The following is a 19,279-nucleotide window of genomic DNA, read 5'->3' on the forward strand; positions in this document are numbered from 1 at the left end:
TTGTATGGCTACCAATAAGTTCCTCCAATCAAGAATTGCAAAAATTCAGAAAATGACTCTAAACACTATTTTGATAGCAAAAAACTACAGTAAAACAAACCACAACAACATAGAAATTTGCTATCAGAACTTCTGAAACTAAAAGTTAGAATCTTTAAACAAGGAATATAACTAAAAAAAAAAACCAAAAACTTGAAACTTCTGAAGTTTCAGTTTTTGGCCAACTGGTAATACAACTAAAAACCAGGAAACCCCTTCATTTCTTTATTAAAAACCTCACATAAGAAAAGCTAAAGATCGGCATGTTCATAAGCTTGAAGAGCATCACCAGTCAGCCTACAAATCCTCCATTCAGGCAAAACCTTGGCACCCATTTGTTCATAAAAGTTGATGGCATTAACATTCCAATCCAAAACCACCCATTCCACTCTCCCATACCCCATATTCACCGCTTGTTTCGCCACCGCCGAGAGCAACAACTTCCCAAACCCTTTCCTCCTATAGCATTCCCTGACAAACAAATCCTCGACATAAAACCCTGGTTTCCCTAAAAACGTGGAGTAGTTTGGAAAAAACAAAACGAACCCACCGATTATAACCTGATCGTTTCCATAATGAACCGAGAAGGCATCTTTTTCGGGGTCGTTTATGGGGATGTCGAAGTTAAAAGTTTTTTCTATGGGGGTAAAAGAAGGGGAAGGGGAAGGGGAAGGGGAAGGGAGGGGAGGAATGGGGGAAGAGGAAAGTTCAAGGATGAACATTGTGAAGGAACGGAAAGGAGGGGAGTCGAAAAGGGTGAGAGCGAGGGATGATTCTGTGGCGGTGAAGAGGTGAGTTAGGCGTTCAAAGATGGCCATTTGGTGGATCAGTTTGTGTATGAAAGGGATGTCTAAATGGGTGGCTAGGCGGATCCTGGTGAACAAAGGGTGGCCTAATGGGGTGGTTTCAGGTGGTGCCATGGAAGGTTCTGGGGCGGCGGAAGGTGGTGGTGGTGGAGCTGCGGCGGCCATTCGGCTTGAAGGTGTTGGAGACCGAAAGGTCAATGAAAGTTGGGAAATTTTCTTGAGTGTTGGAAGCGGAGGATGGAGAAAAGTGGGAGAAGAGAAGAATTTTATAGACGGGGTTTTTGGGGTGGAGTTGTAATTTGTGTGGAAATGGAAGGGTAATTGTCTCAAATGTGGGGCATTCCTTTATATATATAGGATAATTCTATTTATATCTCATTTATTATTTTGTACACTCAATTTTTAAATACATTATAAATTTTAAACTTAATTTTTTATTTTTATTAGATACACTAACACCTTTTCACTTTTCAATAAAAAAAATCTTAAATTTATCAAATTAAATCCAAATCACTTATATTTATTTAGTTTTTAAGTAATTAAAAATAAGATTTATACCTTATTTTCAATTGATCTTGATGCAATCGTGGTTAAAAATTAATGTGAATATAGGTTAAGATTTATAGTAAAATTTTGATAAAATTGAACATATCAAAAATGGATATCCAAAAATTTTTAAGATTTTTAAAAATAAAATTTTGAGAAACTTAAAGCATTTTTGGATATTCATTTTCGAAAAGCTTTATATCTGAGACTTCTCAAAAATATATATTCAAGATTTATATTGTAGTTTCAAAAATAAATCTCTAAAAATATAAAAAATTCAGATTCGACTGGATGAGTTTTCATTATCTTGTCTAGCTCTTCTCTTCTGTTGTTATTTCTCATTTTTAAATCTATTCTTATACGATTTGCAAAATTTAACAAAAGTTTCAAAAATTTTGTTTTAGTTTTACAGATTTAAAGTTCAGTATATTATAAATAGGGATGAAAAAAGAAAAAAAAAAAAGAAAAAAAGAGAAAGAAGAAGAAGAAACAGGTATGGGTTGTATAAGATATTAGTATTTTTATCATTTACTAAAAGTTAAAATTGATATTTGTTATTAAGGTATTTTTGGAAGAAAATTTATGGGGTATATAAAACATATTTTTTGGTGCATATAGTCCCTTTTATATATTTGAGTAATTTTATTCGAATCTTATTTTTTACTTTTCGTATTTTTTTTCAAACTTATTTGAAAATAAAATCAAATAATTACCTTTTTTATTTTCTCTTAACATTCCTTTTACTTTTAAGTTTTCAGATTTGCAAAATCAAAAACCCTTAAGAGTTTTTGAAATTGTGTATTCGAAAACTTAAAATTTTTCGTAAGATATTTTTTTAATTGATTTTGTTAAATCTAAATATAAGTTTTTAAAACTTTTTGGATATGTAATATAACTTAGCTAAAATGTATATCCGAGAACTTTAAAATTGAATTAAAAAAGATAATTAAATAATTTCTCTTAAAAAAATTTTGAAAAAAATGATGGTGTATTTAAAACCACCCTATATATTTTGGGTGCTTCTAAATACATTGTAATAAATGCTCTTTACATTTATTTTTTTATGGGTGCTTCTAAATATGCCCTAGTTTTACTCTTTACATCTTACTTTTAAAAAAAAAAAATTTTTGTAAGTGAAATTATTTAATTATTTTTTCTTACAAGTTTTCGAATATCCATGTCTTGTAAAATTTACAACTTATAGGAAATAAAATTTTGAAAAATTATATAACTTGGAAATAGATTTTTGAAAAGTTATATAACTTTTGGGAAATTGATTTATTAAGGACAAGAGATTAAAACTTTAAGAAAAATTACAAAAAAGAGTTTTTAAAAAAAAATTATTAGATGGTTTAATTAAAAATTTTATTATTAGAAAAAATCATAAAGTTTAAAATTAATTTTACTATTTTGACATTAAAGAAAGAATAAAATTTTATGAAGTTAGGATAAAATAATAAATACAATCATTTATAAATTTAAAATTCATTATTTTTTTAATAAATATTTTTTCTTAGTACTGATTATTACAATGTTATAATAATTCTAGCTAAACTAAACTCTTTTGAGAAGTCTCTCCATCTACTTGATAAATTTCTCTAGTTAACATATTAGATTTTGATAAATTTGTGTAATATCAATAATATTACTAGTACAACTTTTAAAAATTTTAATTTTTAGATGTTAATCAAATTTGATAATTTTTTCATTATCTCTCGTAATATCAAGAGACGAAATATTTAATTAGGTCTTATAAAATTTTATTCTTTCTCTAAGATCAAAATAGTAAGATCAACTTTTTTTATTAATTTTAAAATTTATAATATTTTTAATAATAATAATTTTTTATATATCAATTAATAAAAATTTATAATAAAATCCTCTTTTTGTAATTTTATTTAAAAAGTTATAAACTTTATTTCGAAAATAAATTTCTAAAAAATTATATAACTTTCTGAAAATTTATTTTTATTAAATTATAAAATTTACCTAATATAAATATTTAAAAATTTATGAAAAAATAAAATTAAATAATTTCACTTATAAAAAATTTTGAAACAAAAGTGAGCTGTGGAAAGCAAAACTAGGGTGCATCTAGAATTTCCTTTTTTTATTAAAAAAAAAAAACATCTATTTGAAATCACTTAATAAACTTTTAGTAAATTATCTTTCAACCCTTTATTAACCTATGTTCACTTTTTCTCTTTTTTTTGTCTTCAAGGTTTAAGATTTGTATTTCCGAAAGTTTTTTTTTTAATTTTTTAATTTATATTTTCAGAAATTTTTAAAAACTCTCAAATTTGTATTTCTAGAAGCTTTATTTACATTTATTAAAAGTTTTTGAATTTACATTTTCGAAAGTTTGAGAAAGCTTTCCGATTTTCATCTCCGAAAACTTCTATAAGCTTTTGGAAATGCAAAACTGGAAGCTTTATAAATTTGCAATTTTAGAATTCATAATTTGGACACAATATCTCAATCTATACTTCAATTTATTCAATATTTAACCAAAATTTAACAAAATCAAAGGTAATTTATTTCTGAGTTGAAGTTTGGTGACTTGATTAACTCCAAAACCTATGATTTTAGGATAATTTTTGATGTTAGAGTTGGTGGGGTTTAATTGAATTAATTATAAGTGGATAGGGAATTAGGAAAATGGGTGTGAGGAGTGTTGATTAAAATTAGAAATGTGGTCAAAGGTTGTACTGAGTAAAATTAATTTTTAAATTGTGAATTTATGTGTAAATAGTAATGGGTGTAGAGAGTAATTTTAGGGGTGTATTTAGAAATTCTAATATACTTTCTCTGGGAGTTTTTCTTGGCTATTCATTTTTTTCTTCACACTTTTTTTTTTTTTCAAAATCATTTTTAATGAAATTATTTAATTACTCTTTCTCAAATCATTTCTCTTAAATTTTGGGATTTGCAAATTCAAAAACTTTTTAAGAGTTTTCAAATACACAAATTTTGAAACTTTTAAAAGTTTTTAAATTCACATCTTCATAAGGTTTTAAAGTTTTTATCTAAAATCGTTTAAATTAAAAAAAAATTGAAGACTTAAATGCATAATTTTTCCTATCAATTTATAAACGAACTTATAATTATAAATTGTGTTTTTTTTTTACAATGTTGTGAAAAATTTTAAGGACATGAGATTTTATTTTCTTCTATTGATATTTTTCCTAAATCCTAAATATAACTTACCTGATTTTTATCGGATATATTTTATAATTTACTGAATTTTCATATCCGACAAATTATAAAATTTATCTAATATGTATATCTGAAAATTTTAAAATTGAAATGAGAACGAGTAATTAAGCAATTTTACCTAAAGATAATTTTGAAAAAAAAAAAAAGGACAGGCGTGCATAGAAAAAATTAAAGTGCAAATAGAAGCACCCATTTTCTTTCTTTTATTCGGTATTAAAAAAAATTAAATTTTAAATGTTAAAAATGAGCTAAATTTCATGATGCAAGGGAAATGTAATTTTCATGGTGAATATAATCTTGTAAAACAAAAAATAGAATTAAATTAGAGATTTTTTTGACAGGTTGAGACTTAACTTTGATAATTTTGAATTTCAATATTAGTTGGTGTTAGTCTTAAATTTATTCTTATTTTGAAATAACAAAAGTGAAATAAATTTGATTAAAATTTTGAAAAACAATTATTTATTATATATTCTTAAGTTTTATTATTTTAAGTATTAAATAAATAATATATTTTTTAAAGTGATATTTGAAATGAAAAATATTTTAGAAAAAGGTTTTACATTTTGAAAAGAGTTTATTTAGTATATGATTATTAAGGTATATTATGTTTGGTACTAAATAAATATTATGTCTTCAAAATGATTTTTTAATTTGAAAAATATCTTGAAAAAATGTTTTTAAAGTTTGATCTTAATATTTATCTAAAAAATACAAGGTTCTAAGATTAACCATTATTTGAAAAATGTTTCTTAAGTGCATGTAAACCTTTTTTTAAATTTTTTGTATTTCTCAAATCAAATTATTTTTAAAGATTATTTATTTAAGTTTAAATGAAAGTTTAATTTTTTTTTTAAATGAACTTATTCATCTTGTACTTAATAAAATTTTGATAATATTAGTTTTGAGAACTATATTAACTAGAGAAAAATGTTTTGTAAGAACAAAGTTTTCCAACATTTTGAATTTGTTTCATTTTTTTTATTGATTTAAAAACTTCAATATTTGAATTATATATGGTGGAAAAGCTTTTTGAATTTCTTTCTAATGGATTAAACGAAATAAAAATCTAAAATTTTTAAGAAAAGATTTTGAATTTTTACTAAACATTATGTATGTTATCTAACAACTATATATGATGTAGATTTGAAAATTCATTATTATTATTATACATTGAATCATATGTTGAATTTTATATGGATAGAAATCTCTTTAAATCTAGTTTCTAAATCTTTAAACTAATCTTCATTTAGAATTATATAACTTACAATATAATCAAATTAATAAGTAAAGTGTAAAGTATGATTTAATTAAAGGTAACTGACTGTACCATTCATCTAGAATCTTCTCGAATAAAAAATCAGCATGACTCGATCGATTTTCTGATGGACTAGATTGATCCCTTCACCCTTGATAGCCTCAAATTGCTGGTTTTTTTTTTTTTTAAAGGAAATAACGTCTCTTTTCTCCTCCAAATCTTCTCCAACATCTTTAGGCTCATTTCATCTATAAAATGGGCTTTTAAACACATTTGTAAAGAAAGAGATCGAGCACCAAAAAGTCTTACCTTCATTTTCTTAAGAGTTCAAAAACATTCAGAAGATTAGAGTTTTAATTCTTTTTATTCTTATATCCAACTTATATTTGTTTTTTCATTTGTTATTCTTTGTATTTAAACCTAGCAAACACCCACCTATTAGAGGTTTCATTCGGTTTGCAAAATCCTTTGTCATTCAAAAGGAATTAGTGAGCATAAGTGGGGTATCTTCTTAAGAGCTCTATAGTGAGGATTGGGTAAATCCTATAAAAAGTTAGAGATTGTTATTTTAACTTTAAAAGATATGGATTGTAATTTGTAAAAAAATTTTCACCGGTGGATTGTGCTTGGCTAGAATAACTAAAGGAGAGAACAATGGTGTTTTTGAACAAGAATCGAATTTTTATAAATTTTTATGTTTGATTTCTTTATCTCTACATCTTTTATTTTTATTATTATTTATTTGTGCTTTAATTTCATATATTTTTTATATTTATTTGAAATTTTATTTTTAATAAAGAATTTGGAGATACTTTTAATTCTTCATCTCTTAGATTGTTATTTATACTTTGAGCTAACAATTGAGATGTTAATAAAAAACATATATAAATTATGTTGATAGGTACTTATAGATATTGATTAAAATTAGTTATAATATATATTTGGAGTTTAACTCAGTTGATTTATGTAATTACCTTTAAGAGGTGCATCAAATAAGTATAAAATTTAAATACTAACATCTGTAACCATTTTTTTTATCTCTAAATTGCGATCTCACTTGTAAAAAAAATAGTTGCAATATTATTTTAAAAAATGTTTTCTTGTCATTTAATAGATTATTGTTGCCATTTTCAATAAAAGATAATGAATTAATTATTAAATTCTTTAATTTATATCACTTTGATATTGATTAACATTTTCTTTTCACCATTTTTATTTGTTTTTAGTTTAGGACTTAATCGAATTATTTCAAATTGGTAAGGGCTATAATCAAACCGAGTAGAGTACTTAGTCGAGTCATTGTCAAGTTTAAATTCAGCTCAATTGAGAATTAAAGGCTTAAAACTCGACTTAAATTTCATCAACTTTCATTTTTTATATTTAAATTTAATTCATAATTTATTCGAGTAGTTTGAGCTTGTCTCAATTGGCTAGATTAAGTTCATTAATAAACTAGACATAAAATAATATTTTCATCATTTGCTTATATATATATATATTAAATATATCAAATATATTTAAAAATTAAAAATTCAATTAAACTCATAAATTTTTTGAATCAAATATTAAAATACTCAAACTTTTATTTTTCGAATAGCTCAAATTCAAATTTAGCTCCAATAATAAATGAATCAAACTTAAATACTCACCGAATCAAATTAAAAAATAATTCACGAATAACCTAACTCCTTTACACCGCTAGATAAGACTATGTCAGTTGGGTTTTTCAAGCTTGGATAACTATTACCTTATTAAAGGTTAGCTTTAATTTGCTTACTTTTTCAATAAATAATCCCAAAAAAGTTTAGATGAGATTAAGATTGATCAAAGTTAATTATGCTATGAAATAAGGTTTAGTTAGGCTATTATATTTTATTTTCATTAAATTTTATCATTAAATTTTTAATTTTGTTTATTTTTAAATAAAAAAAAACCGATGAAAATTTGAAATTTGTATCAATGAAATATTTTAAGAAATATTTTTAATTTCGTTTATTTTTTTCTTCAATCAACGAAATTGAAAATATATTTGACAAAATTGAATAGTGAACCTTAATCTCATAGCAAACTAATAAAGAACGAAGAAGAAGAAAGCAAAAACACAATTTGACTAATTACATGACAAAGGAACTTTCCTTCAAACAATTTTTTTTTTTTTTTTTAAGTTGAATCTTTTAATGTCGGGTGTAATTTGGCTTTGACTTTCCAACAAAAAGATAGATGAGGGAGGTTTCGTAAGTAACATTCTTACAATCGAAAATGATTCTTTAGTTATCATTTAGAATTAAAAAATTCCAAGAAAATTTCCAACTATTGTGGCCGTAGATATAGATTTAATAATTGTATACAAAATAAGTGTCATATTATAAAAATGATATAAAAATAATATGATTTAAAATTTTGATAAAAATTATATATAAATTAAATTAAAATATGTTTGATATTTGACATATTAATATGAATTATAATATAATAATTTTTATATTTTATATGTAATTAATATAAAATAAATACTATATAAATAAATAAATTATCAATTTACATATAAGCAACAAGAAGTAAAGAAAGTTTGCTCGCCCTTTGTAGGTTTGCCGTGATCAAGCAAAACACATTTGCATTTCTCTTCGGTGAAAGCGAATTTGATTTGAACAAAAAACAAGGCAAACACATAAAGAACATTTTCCAAATCCAGATGGCGTTTGCAACTCAATGCAAAAGACACTTTGATAAGATGAGACAAATGTGAAGATTACGATTAGTTGTCTTCATTCTTTGTTGTATTTTTTTTAATTGTTAATGCGTGTAAAAGTAAGAAATTTAAAAGGTACCAAGCAATTATCAAATTTGTTTTTTAAAAATATAATTAACACCCCATTATAATAAAATGCATTTTGGTAGGAAAAATTATGTTATTATTAATTAATAAGTTATACTATATCTATTTAAGGGTTGGGTTATCTATCTAAACTTGAAAGCTCGCTCAAATTTTGAAAACATTTAAAAATAATAATAAAATTTATTAAATGGACTTGAGTATAATTTTTAAATCTGTTTAAATTTTAAACCAAATATTGTATAAAAGATTTTAAAATTCGAATTTGGCTCAACCAAACTCAAATTTTTATATATATATATATTTTATTTATATATATATGTGATTTATATATAAATTAATTCACATTTATATAAAAATTAAAATAAAAATTATACATTTTATTAAATAACTTTTATTTTTAATTTATATATATAGTGAGTTGAATATAATCCCATTAACTTTATTTAATTATATATTTTTAGTTTTATTATATAAATTAAATTTAATAAGTGGGCTTGAATTTTTTTTATTTGAGCTAACTTGAGAAACTTTTAAGATTCGAAATTTTAAGTTGGATGGAATTTGGATAAACATAAAAATTATCAATATTAAATATAAATTCGATGTTAACCAAACTCAAGTCAACCCATTAGCATCTCTATATCATATGTACCACAAAGTAATTAATGAATCAATTTTAAATAAGAGTAAATTATCATTTGATCATCTAATTTTTTGATATTTTTTATTTTGATAATTTAACTTTAAGAAAATAACATTTTAGTCACTAATGTTAAGTTTTATCTTTTCAAAAAATAAAGCATTGATCACCATTTAGATCAGCTGCTCCTCAGGGCAAGAAAAAAGTTAGAAAATTTAATTTCTTTTTCTTTAATTCCTTTTTACCATGCCATGTAGACATGTTGAATGATGACAATGCTGGTGTTATATTGGTGATCAAAATTCAAATTCTAGATCTCAAACATAAAAAAAAAAAAAAAATTAAACTTATTTCTCTTATTAATGACACCATCTAGTTAATAAAAATGATTTCATCCATAATTATAAAAACCTAATTTAGATTTAAATTCTATTTAGATGGATGGTGAGATTAAAAATAATAATAATAATTACTATAACTGCGATTGAAAAAAATTATTGTAGCTACAATTAAAAAAAATTAATTAAAAATTTTTACTGAATGAATTTAATTGAAATTAGTATTTGGATTCAATTAGTGATCCAGTGAGTTCAATCCGATGTGGTTCCGATGTGGTGAAATCCAAATAAACATAAATTCTTGTTAAAATCATAGGTTAAGAAACATAACACACATGCGTTCAGACATATAGACCCATAACTTCAACATCATTTATATAAAGTATATTAGTTAAATGTAGTTTACAAAAAGCTTGATAAAGTTCCAAATGGGAGATTCTACATGTTGGAGATGGAACTAGGCCTATCTCGAGAGTTCCTTTTCTCTTTGTTGGGATGCTTAAAGGGAAAAACAAAAAGAATCAAAGAGAAGAGAGAGCAAGAGCTAGATGTACCATAATTCTAGTAGTTTATGATACGTGGCCACTTTCTCTTATTTAAGTTTTTCTTTCGCTTTTAATTTTTACGAGTAAGGTTCTAGCTAAGAGGTGTAATGATAATGGGAGATCTTAACTTTTAATTTTGAGGGAGGCAAAATAATATTTTATAATAATTTTTTTAAAAATATATTAAATTTATTAATAATAAAAAATAGATGTAAACATATAATAATAAAACTTACAATTATAAGAATGCTAATATATAACTATATATATATTTAACAAAATAAATATATTAAGCAATTGGTCTCATGATTTGTAATTATAAATCACTAATAATATTTTTTATAAAAATAAAATTATTAGTTTTTACAATATTAACACATTATTTTATCATATTTAATATTTAAAATATTAAAGTGAAAAAATCACAAAAATATATATTTTTTAAATAAATTAATTTTAAAACAATAAAGTAAAGATTTTGATACAATAAATTAAAACTTTCTAAATTTTTACAATGGTATTTTTACATTATGAAAAATTAAAATGTATTTAAACTAATCTTATTAATTTTGTATACTTAAATTCGACCTGATTCGATATTATATAAAATTGTATCCGATTTGACTCGATTCAAAATTAATAAAATATTATTTTTTAATATAAATATATAAATATATAAATATAAAATTAAATAAATAATTTTAAAAAATAACTTGTTATATATATCGAGTTGGGTCAGGATGGATTTACCTAAAATCCGATCCTAACCCAATCCCGATTTTTTGTCACATTATCTCACCCAATCCAAAATCCAATTTAAAAAAAAAAAAAAAACTATTGGGTCAAAGACGACGAGTTGAATTGTCATTTTTAGCTTTAATTATTATGATATTTACATATATATTAAACTTAAATTTATATGTTTGTGAAAAAATAGTATTGAAAATTTTATTATTTATTTTAAATTAAAAATTATTTATAATAAATAAACACAAGTTAAAGAATTATTTTTTATTTTGAAATTAAGATTTGTAATATTTAGATACAAATAACTTTTATAACTATATATCCAATATAAGTATATAAAATAAAAAATAATATATACCAACATAATAAATTCAAGTTTGAGAGAGTTAAACAAGTTTTTTTATAAAAGTTTTTTTAAAATTATTATGAAAATAATGTATATATAAAAAAATTCAAAATTTTTGAGAGGGCCATGGTTCTTTAGAGGATCCGCTAATGTGCCATGATCATGTGCATCGAATTTGGGTCAGATTTTATTATATTAGAAATAGTTCTTGTGACTAAAGTTTTTTTTTTTTTTTTCAAAGAAATAATGAATAGCGGGAGCATTTTTTTTTATTAAAAATATTATTATTTTAATATTTATAAATATATTTTAAATTAAAATTAAATAATCATATACACCAAGACAACTAATTATCCAAGTGGCTTACGAACACACGGAACTTCATTTAAAAAAAATATTTATTTGAATATAAATTAAAAATAAAAAATTTATTTAAATACAATAAAAGAATAAAAATTTAATTTAAAAAAGTAAAAAAGTTCTGGAGCTCGTTAAGAAATTAAGCTATCGAAAATGCATAATCTAATGTAGGGAAAAACTGGTGGCAGAATTAACATTGAGAGGGAGAATCCTAATGAAATTGTGATTATTTTTATTTCATTGTCTGCCTCATAGCAAGGAAACATAATTCACAAAGTTGAATGTATTCGTATATGAGTTTATATTTGATGTTCTGTTAGTATATAAATTTTATACATTATTAATAAATTGAATGATAATCTTTGTTAATAAAATAAATAAATGATACTCTCTCATTGATGAATAAATTATTTTTAAAAAATTAAATTTTTGTATATTTATTTTAACTCATTAATGAATAAATTATTTTTAAAAAATTAAATTATATATATTTATTTTAATAATTGATATTCACTTATTAATGACGTGCATCATCTAATTCATTGAAAATTATAAAATTTATATACTAAATTACTGATAATACATTAAATATAAATTCTCCGTATATATACATACCACTTCAATTCAAATTAATGAATTCAAAACGGGTGAGCTTTTATCTAATTCAAAATCAAGCCATTTTTACATGGAGTTCATTAGAAACGCACCAAATGGCAGAGATTTGCATCAACTTGAATTTGGGGTATTATCCAAATGAACTCTTCCACTAGTTTGACTATTACAAAGTTTATGTATTTGAGCAAGGCTTATTTGAATTCAATGTCTGCTTTATGCAAGATATAGAGTTCAATTAGGATGTCATGATCTACAAGTTGATTTATAGTTAGTTTGAATTTTGACTCGTGACATTTTCATTTCCCTGACCTAGAAACCTAAGCACTATTCTGTTTGCCATAGAACACCATCCTATAAACGAACAAATTGCATTGAAATTGAACCATTAATATGAACCACTTGTAAAAAAGTTGCAGATTCAAGTTCTCCACTAAACATTATACAGATTTGAAGTAATTTTATGCTTTCAGTTCTTGTAAAAAAATATGAAACAAATATATATTCACCCACCGCTTATAGGAGGTATGATGGCTAACTCATCTTTGTCCTTAACAACAGCTGACTCAGTTGTGTACTCCTCGTTGAGAGCAAGAACGATGCACCCACGAATCTCTTCCAAGTCGGGAAACTTGGCAACAAGCTGGTTTAGACAATCCTGTGTAGTACTACCTGACGGAACCTCCAATGATAATTCAGTCAACCCTGTTATGTCTCGAGCTTTGGCAAAGAACAGCACCTTTATCTGAACAGACGAGCCGTCTTTGACTTTACTTGGGCCAACCAAACTGTCAGCCTTAGTGTCCATTTCCATCATGTCAATATCAGAAGCACTGGATTATGACAAACTGAACCTATCACTGCTAAAAAAAAAAAAATCAAAAGAAATCAATTTTTTTATACAAAAAGAACAATAGAAGGGCTTGCAGGAACTTGAACCACTAGCTTAGGTTCAAGAATTTCAATTTTGAACTAGCATCCTTATCTGTTTTTTATTTGGGGAAAGGAGCAAAAAAATGATGAATTAATCATTGAATTAAATGTTCGAGTGTAACATTAATATCATTACAAATTAGGATTCATTGAAAATAGACAAAATTACATAAATCACATGAACACTACAGATTTTCAGCTGATAATTTTATACAAAAATAACTTCAAAAATGTCAGTCTGACACCTAACTTATCATTTTCCAGATTCTAGATAATGAATTCATTGTCCAGGAATGTGAAAGAACTATTTCTGCTAAGCAAAAAGCAGAATTGGGTTTTTACTTTAAGCCCTTATCTCAGCTCCCCAGACAGATTTGATCCATGTACTTACATGATAACAAGAATTCAATTGGATTTTAAAGAATATAAAAGAGTAAATTACTGGCAGTTGGGAGAAAATTTCAGATCGGGAAATCGATACCTGGAAAGACCCCAAATTACAGAATCAAATTCAGATCGGAAGTTGATACCTGGAAGGAGAGAGATGCGAAGGAGAAGACAGACGAGGAAGGCCAGTGGATTGGTAGAGAGAAAGAGGATTTTCCCTTTATACACTTAATTTTATACACTTAATTTTTTAAAGCCAATCAAAGTCAAAATGTCGCCTTCAATAGAATTATGATTATTTTTATATTTTACATGTATCAAATGTAAAATAACTAATAAATACAAAAATTGTCAAACTAATCAAATTAATCTTGTTTTTAGATATATAATCTACTAGAGATGATAACCATGTTTGAGTTTAAATTGAATTGAGTATTCAAGTTCAAATTATTTGAAAATCACCCGAGTCTGAATCAGCTTTTCGACTTTTAAAATGGGTGATTTTTTTTTTTTAATCAAGAATGGTGTAGATTGAAGGATTGTTGTAGTTTTAAGTAATGCAGCTTCTGCACTTTTACCCACAAAACTTCATCAGCTGAGACATTACTGTTCCCATAGCTGAATCACGTAGTTATAAATTTGTGATAGAATCATCATCATCAAATGGAATGACACTTTCGATGGTTTTTTTTTTTTTTTTCTCTCTAAAAATTCTATGGCAAAATCCTTCATATTCCAGCTATATGCTGTCCACAGAACTTGGGATTAGGAGTTGGACTCGAGATAAGATGTCAAAACTTATAATAAAATCCTTCATATTTTATATTATTTTTTTAAAAAAAATCAAAATTTGATTTTGGTATACACTTGAAGTTCTAAGAAAAACATATTAAAACAATTTAAAAAACAAAAAACTATAGTGTTTCACATTTTACCATAAATTGTAATACAATAATTTTTATATTTTGTGTTATATATAAATACGCGAGTTGTCATATCTAACTATCATCTCCAGAATCCATCAATTAATCAATAATTCATAAATCCTATTTGAGACCAAGGCCTATTGTACGCTAATAGCAGGAAAGCAATTCATTCTGTTCAAATAATTCTGTTCATCAGGTGGACAATCTGTGCTGTTGATCAACTATAATTTTGGGGGGGGGGGGGGGGGGGGGGTGCGGGAATAGTAGTGAATCTGTAAATTTGTAGTTATATCTAAAAGACAGTATTTGGGACGAGATTAACATTAAGAAAATTTTGAAAAAGTTCACATCAAGAAATCTTGTCACTTCCATATTTACCCTTACATGGCTCCTTTTCCAGCTAAATCTTCAAGAGTTAGATTCAGGGTGTCAGCTGAGCCTTTTGTCACTTCCTCGCCACGAGCAGCTAAGAAATCCTCTACGCTTCCTGGTTCTCCAAACCACCCAAGCCGGTCTGCAATCAGATGTAAATTGTTACACCCTCCACATCTTACCACCACCACACCTTTCTCGTATGACTCACGGCAAACCGTCTTAACCGATCTTGTTTCACAGACTCTGCATGTAAATATCATGGCAAGATCATGCCTTGAGGATGTTTTCAAGTTGGAAATAGCAGTATGCTTCACGGCAGAATCGTTTGTCTGAGATAGAACATTAGCCAAGTGAGAAGCAGACTTTGAGCTGTCCACCTCATGGTTTTCTGTATCCTCATTAACCTGGCCCAAAGGATTTGGTTGAGTCTGGAGCCATCTTCGATAAAAGTCATGTCTATTGCTGAAGGATACACTTGCAGAAGATAGGGCTTGTGAAGGGGGTTCTGCCAGCAAAGAGTTAACATACAGAACTAGAAAGGCAAACTGAAGTACAAGGATATCATGATGAAAGCACATGTAACAATTAAAACAATGATTTTGTGAGATCAAATCATCAATCATTTTGCCAACTTCCAATCGGTTGAAAGCTTGATTAACTATGCCTTGGTTATAAATCTAAATTCACTATTACAAAATGGAAAGTCGTGAAGTTGCTAGTCAGCAAACAGTCTCTACTGAAGTGAAATCCAGCATCTCAGTGTTGTCTTTTATTATTAGCTCTGTCATATGTCCAAAGCCCTATCCAACACCAAAACTTAAAATTCCAAAATTTCCAAACCTACAGACCTTTAATGCTTGCACACAAAGTATGTATGTATGTGTGTGTGTATGTGTGTATATATATATATATATATATATATATATATATATCTATATATGGAAAAGTTTCAAGTTTTGTTTTCAAAACATGATCTCGAATTTCAGTCCCAGTATTTTTTTTTTCTAGTAGGCATAATCACACAAGAAGAAGAAAAAGGACATTGAGGCATGAAAATGGGAAGGGAGGCAGTTATAGCCAATGTGTCTAACTTTACTGGCATATCTAATCACAAAAGAAAACAAAGACCTAAAATCTCAGCAAGCGGAAGAGATTAAACACAGCAATTTGCATCCCAATCATCCCTTTGTTAGCCCCTACTAAATCATAAACTCACTTTCGATTTTCAGTTGCCATTCCTCAAAAGAATCTGCTAAATGCCTAGGTTAGACAAAACTAGGAAAAGCCAACCCTTTTATTCAACTAGAAAACATCCTCTGAAGAAAACATCAGTCCATTTCACTAAAATAGTTATTACAATCTTAAAACAACCAAGAAAATTCTAACATAGAAGACCAAAACCCTAAACTCTGAACAGCTAAAACTTGAGATCCTACCGCGTTTTCACAGTACAGCTATCACCTAAGTCCTTAACTCTTGATCCTTTCATGAAAGTCCCTGTAAAAACTTGTAAAAGACCAACTCGCTATTTCATGTTTGCCTGTAAATTTCTATTTTCCATAAAGTCAACTTAGATTCATTAGAATCACGCCCATATTCAAAATTTCCCAGTATTAAACCACTCAAACCTTCAATTTCTCTATCACACTACAAGACATGATTCCCACAGATAATACAACAAAAAAAATTAATACTAAATTCTTCTCTACGTAGAATACGACAAATTTCCGCATGCATTACAATAATGGAATCTAATTCACTTTCCATAGAAAATATCAGATAGCAAAAACAATACTTCCAGCAGTTCTCATCATACTGTTTTAGAAACCAGTACCAAGAAAAATCCACAGCACAAGTACAAGATTTTCGACATATTTCACTTCCTTTCATTTCAAAACATGTTAAAAAATGCAAGACACCAAAAACCCAACATTTATTTTCAGAAATAATAAAAAACCCAATATTTCTATTGATTGAAAAAGCTGACACAAAGCCAAAGAAACCCCATTTCGTAACGTTCCACATCGCAGATTCAACTCATATGAAGAAAACCCAAGTAATAGAAACAAAGATAGATAAAAACTAACGGAGAGAAAGAGAAAAAAAAAGGTTTACCTTTGAAAAGTGAGGTTTGAGGAAGATTTCGAGCAAGATGAGAGAGAACCCGCCGAAACTGAGACATCCTTAGCCGACAGACACGAATTGAACCGGTTTGAGCCTGAGGAATCTAATTTTGAATTGGGCATTAAATTTTTTTTTGCCCTCAGAAGTCCACGTGGCATTTACTGCCACGTGGATTGAGAAGCTACACTAACTGTTGACGTGTATAAAATTTTAAATGTGCTGATCCAATTTCATATTTATAGATTATGTAATGGAGTCTTCTTCTATATTTATATTTATAAACTTAATACTATTTCAATAAAAAATTAGCTTATAATTATGTTGGTTGTTGAAAATTTATTTAAAAAATATGAAATTTTAAGATGATAAAATTACACTAACATGCATGTATTCAATATTTTTAATTTGGACATAAAAAAATTCTTTAAAATGCTTTTGATTATATAAGATCATTGAAGTCGTCGATCTTATTGTCAAGAAAGCTAATAATATAATTGCATTGAAGATTACAAGTTTTCCAAAATCTAATATAAGATTATTTTTAATTGAAATTTGCAACATTTTCATCTAAATATTTGAAGAAAAATGAAATTATATGAATTTTTTACAATTCACGATTGTCTCCAAAGAAAATTACCAGTAGCTACCAAACATTATCATGTATAAGAACTTGATCTGCATCAGCCATTTTATGTTGAAATGGCCTGCTTCCCTGGCGTGGACTCTAATTGTTATTGACCTCTTCTGGTTAAAAAAAAAAAAGCAAGGAATTGGTGTCCCTGTCATTCACCAATATATGAATTCTATGAACATATATGAACATACCCTTGGTTGCTTGATCATTTGAGATTTAAGATACAGAACTTGTTGCAAACACATTAGGCCTCAAGTTGTCGCTGGTAGTTCATCACCACTTGAAAATTTCAAGGTGCTTAAATCTTGAAAAAGGAAAAAAAAAAAAAAAAAAAAAAGAGGATGGGTTTCTTGTTAGCTCCAGGAGAAAATAAATTTGGATGCAGAAGTAACTTAAATGAGCAACTAAAATTTGCAACAAGTTCTCATAGGCAACAGGTAGGAATTGATGAGTATACCACAAGTAATCTGGAGCATGAAGCGCAAGCAATTGAAGATCACTAGCTGCACAGATTTATTTTGCATCTTAAAAAGTAAACATGACAATTCGTGTCATTATATCGTATAAAATATTATATTTATATCATATTTTACAAAAAAATTATAAATTATAATTTATGTCAACATAAAAATATAAAATATAATTTTTTAATTTTATTAAACTTATTTATATATTTTTAAAATTTTTAAATTAAATTATTTTCATATTTTTTATTTACATCGTTTTCATATTATATTATCATGTTGTGTTTTAAATTATCAAATCTATAAAAAAGTATAAGTGTGAAACATATTTTCAAGACTTAATTAACCTACCAATATATGGTTAGCTCCAGTGGCAAAAAAAAATGTGATCCTCTCTTTGTTCTGTGAGTTCCAATTCACTAAAAGGTTGTGACGAGGTAATTTCTAATAAATAGGTTCAGCGTCTATTTTCCAGAAGAAGATGTTAAGAATTGGGTGAAATATTGCCCACTTTGCCTCTAGAAACTACAGGCAAAGAAAAATTTTTAATCTGCAGGAAACAATGCCATGTAAACATCCTTTTTTCTGGTATGAATTGATTATCAAAATCCTACAACATTGAAGAAAAGTGAAAAGCTTAAAATTTTCACTTATCTCAAAGCAGAGAACATTTGAAATTGTTGTTTCACTCACAACAGTGTCATTGTGAAGCGCAGAAATGGAACATAAGTGATATTTTCTGCATTTTTGACAACAACTAATGTCTGTTATTGAAGCACTTGATGGCAATCTTTGCTTTTCTCACTTCAGGGAATGCATGCATATCGCATCTTCTTCTCCATGTACAACCTATAAAGGCAGAAATGAATAGAGTATAAAGAAGTGAAACAAGCTAAATGTCCAAATTTGCATGAAGCAAGAAGCAATATTTTACATGTTAACACAGGGATGTGTGTGTATAAAATGTTGTTAGTGATAAAAGATAAGAAAATAATGACAGATAAATTTCTTGATCTGTTACATAAGTTGGAATTGAAAGGAAGAAAAAAGGCTACCTTGTTTTACCATATCTGGAAATACATGCAGCTTCTCTTTCTTCAACCTTTTAGTTTAGAACTATATGAGAAATGTGTTAAATAGAACACCT

General features: G+C 26.5%; 3 protein-coding genes across 6 annotated transcripts; all 3 read right to left on the bottom strand.

Annotated features, from left to right (window-relative positions):
• Positions 1–44: 44 nt before the first annotated feature.
• Positions 45–1,162, bottom strand: LOC111298036 (GCN5-related N-acetyltransferase 8-like). Its single transcript, XM_022892731.2, has one exon. It carries the CDS (start codon positions 1,008–1,010, stop codon positions 291–293), a length of 720 nt encoding a protein of 239 aa, XP_022748466.2. The 5' UTR covers positions 1,011–1,162; the 3' UTR covers positions 45–290.
• Positions 1,163–12,646: 11,484 nt separating this feature from the next.
• Positions 12,647–13,882, bottom strand: LOC111296740 (molybdopterin synthase sulfur carrier subunit-like). Of its 4 annotated transcripts, none has more exons than XM_022891184.2 (2): positions 13,753–13,882; positions 12,647–13,149 (listed from the first exon to the last, which is right to left on the bottom strand). In XM_022891184.2, the coding sequence occupies exon 2, from the start codon at positions 13,104–13,106 to the stop codon at positions 12,795–12,797; it is 312 nt and encodes a 103-aa protein (XP_022746919.1). In that variant the 5' UTR covers positions 13,107–13,149; positions 13,753–13,882; the 3' UTR covers positions 12,647–12,794. The 4 variants fall into 4 exon arrangements, with proteins under 4 accessions (XP_022746919.1, XP_022746918.1, XP_022746920.1 ...); XM_022891183.2 differs by having other exon boundaries at positions 12,647–13,152; positions 13,753–13,880; XM_022891185.2 differs by having other exon boundaries at positions 13,704–13,833.
• A 793-nt stretch (positions 13,883–14,675) lies between these two features.
• ZR3 (Zim17-type zinc finger protein) lies at positions 14,676–17,179 on the bottom strand. Its single transcript, XM_022890403.2, has 2 exons — positions 17,026–17,179; positions 14,676–15,415 (listed from the first exon to the last, which is right to left on the bottom strand). The coding sequence occupies exons 1-2, from the start codon at positions 17,090–17,092 to the stop codon at positions 14,916–14,918; spliced, it is 567 nt and encodes a 188-aa protein (XP_022746138.2). The 5' UTR covers positions 17,093–17,179; the 3' UTR covers positions 14,676–14,915.
• Positions 17,180–19,279: the final 2,100 nt, after the last annotated feature.

The sequence above is a fragment of the Durio zibethinus genome, chromosome 12 (genome assembly GCF_047325235.1).
Source record: "Durio zibethinus cultivar Kanyao isolate XHJ-2024 chromosome 12, ASM4732523v1, whole genome shotgun sequence".
In the NCBI taxonomy this organism is placed as follows: domain Eukaryota; kingdom Viridiplantae; phylum Streptophyta; class Magnoliopsida; order Malvales; family Malvaceae; genus Durio; species Durio zibethinus.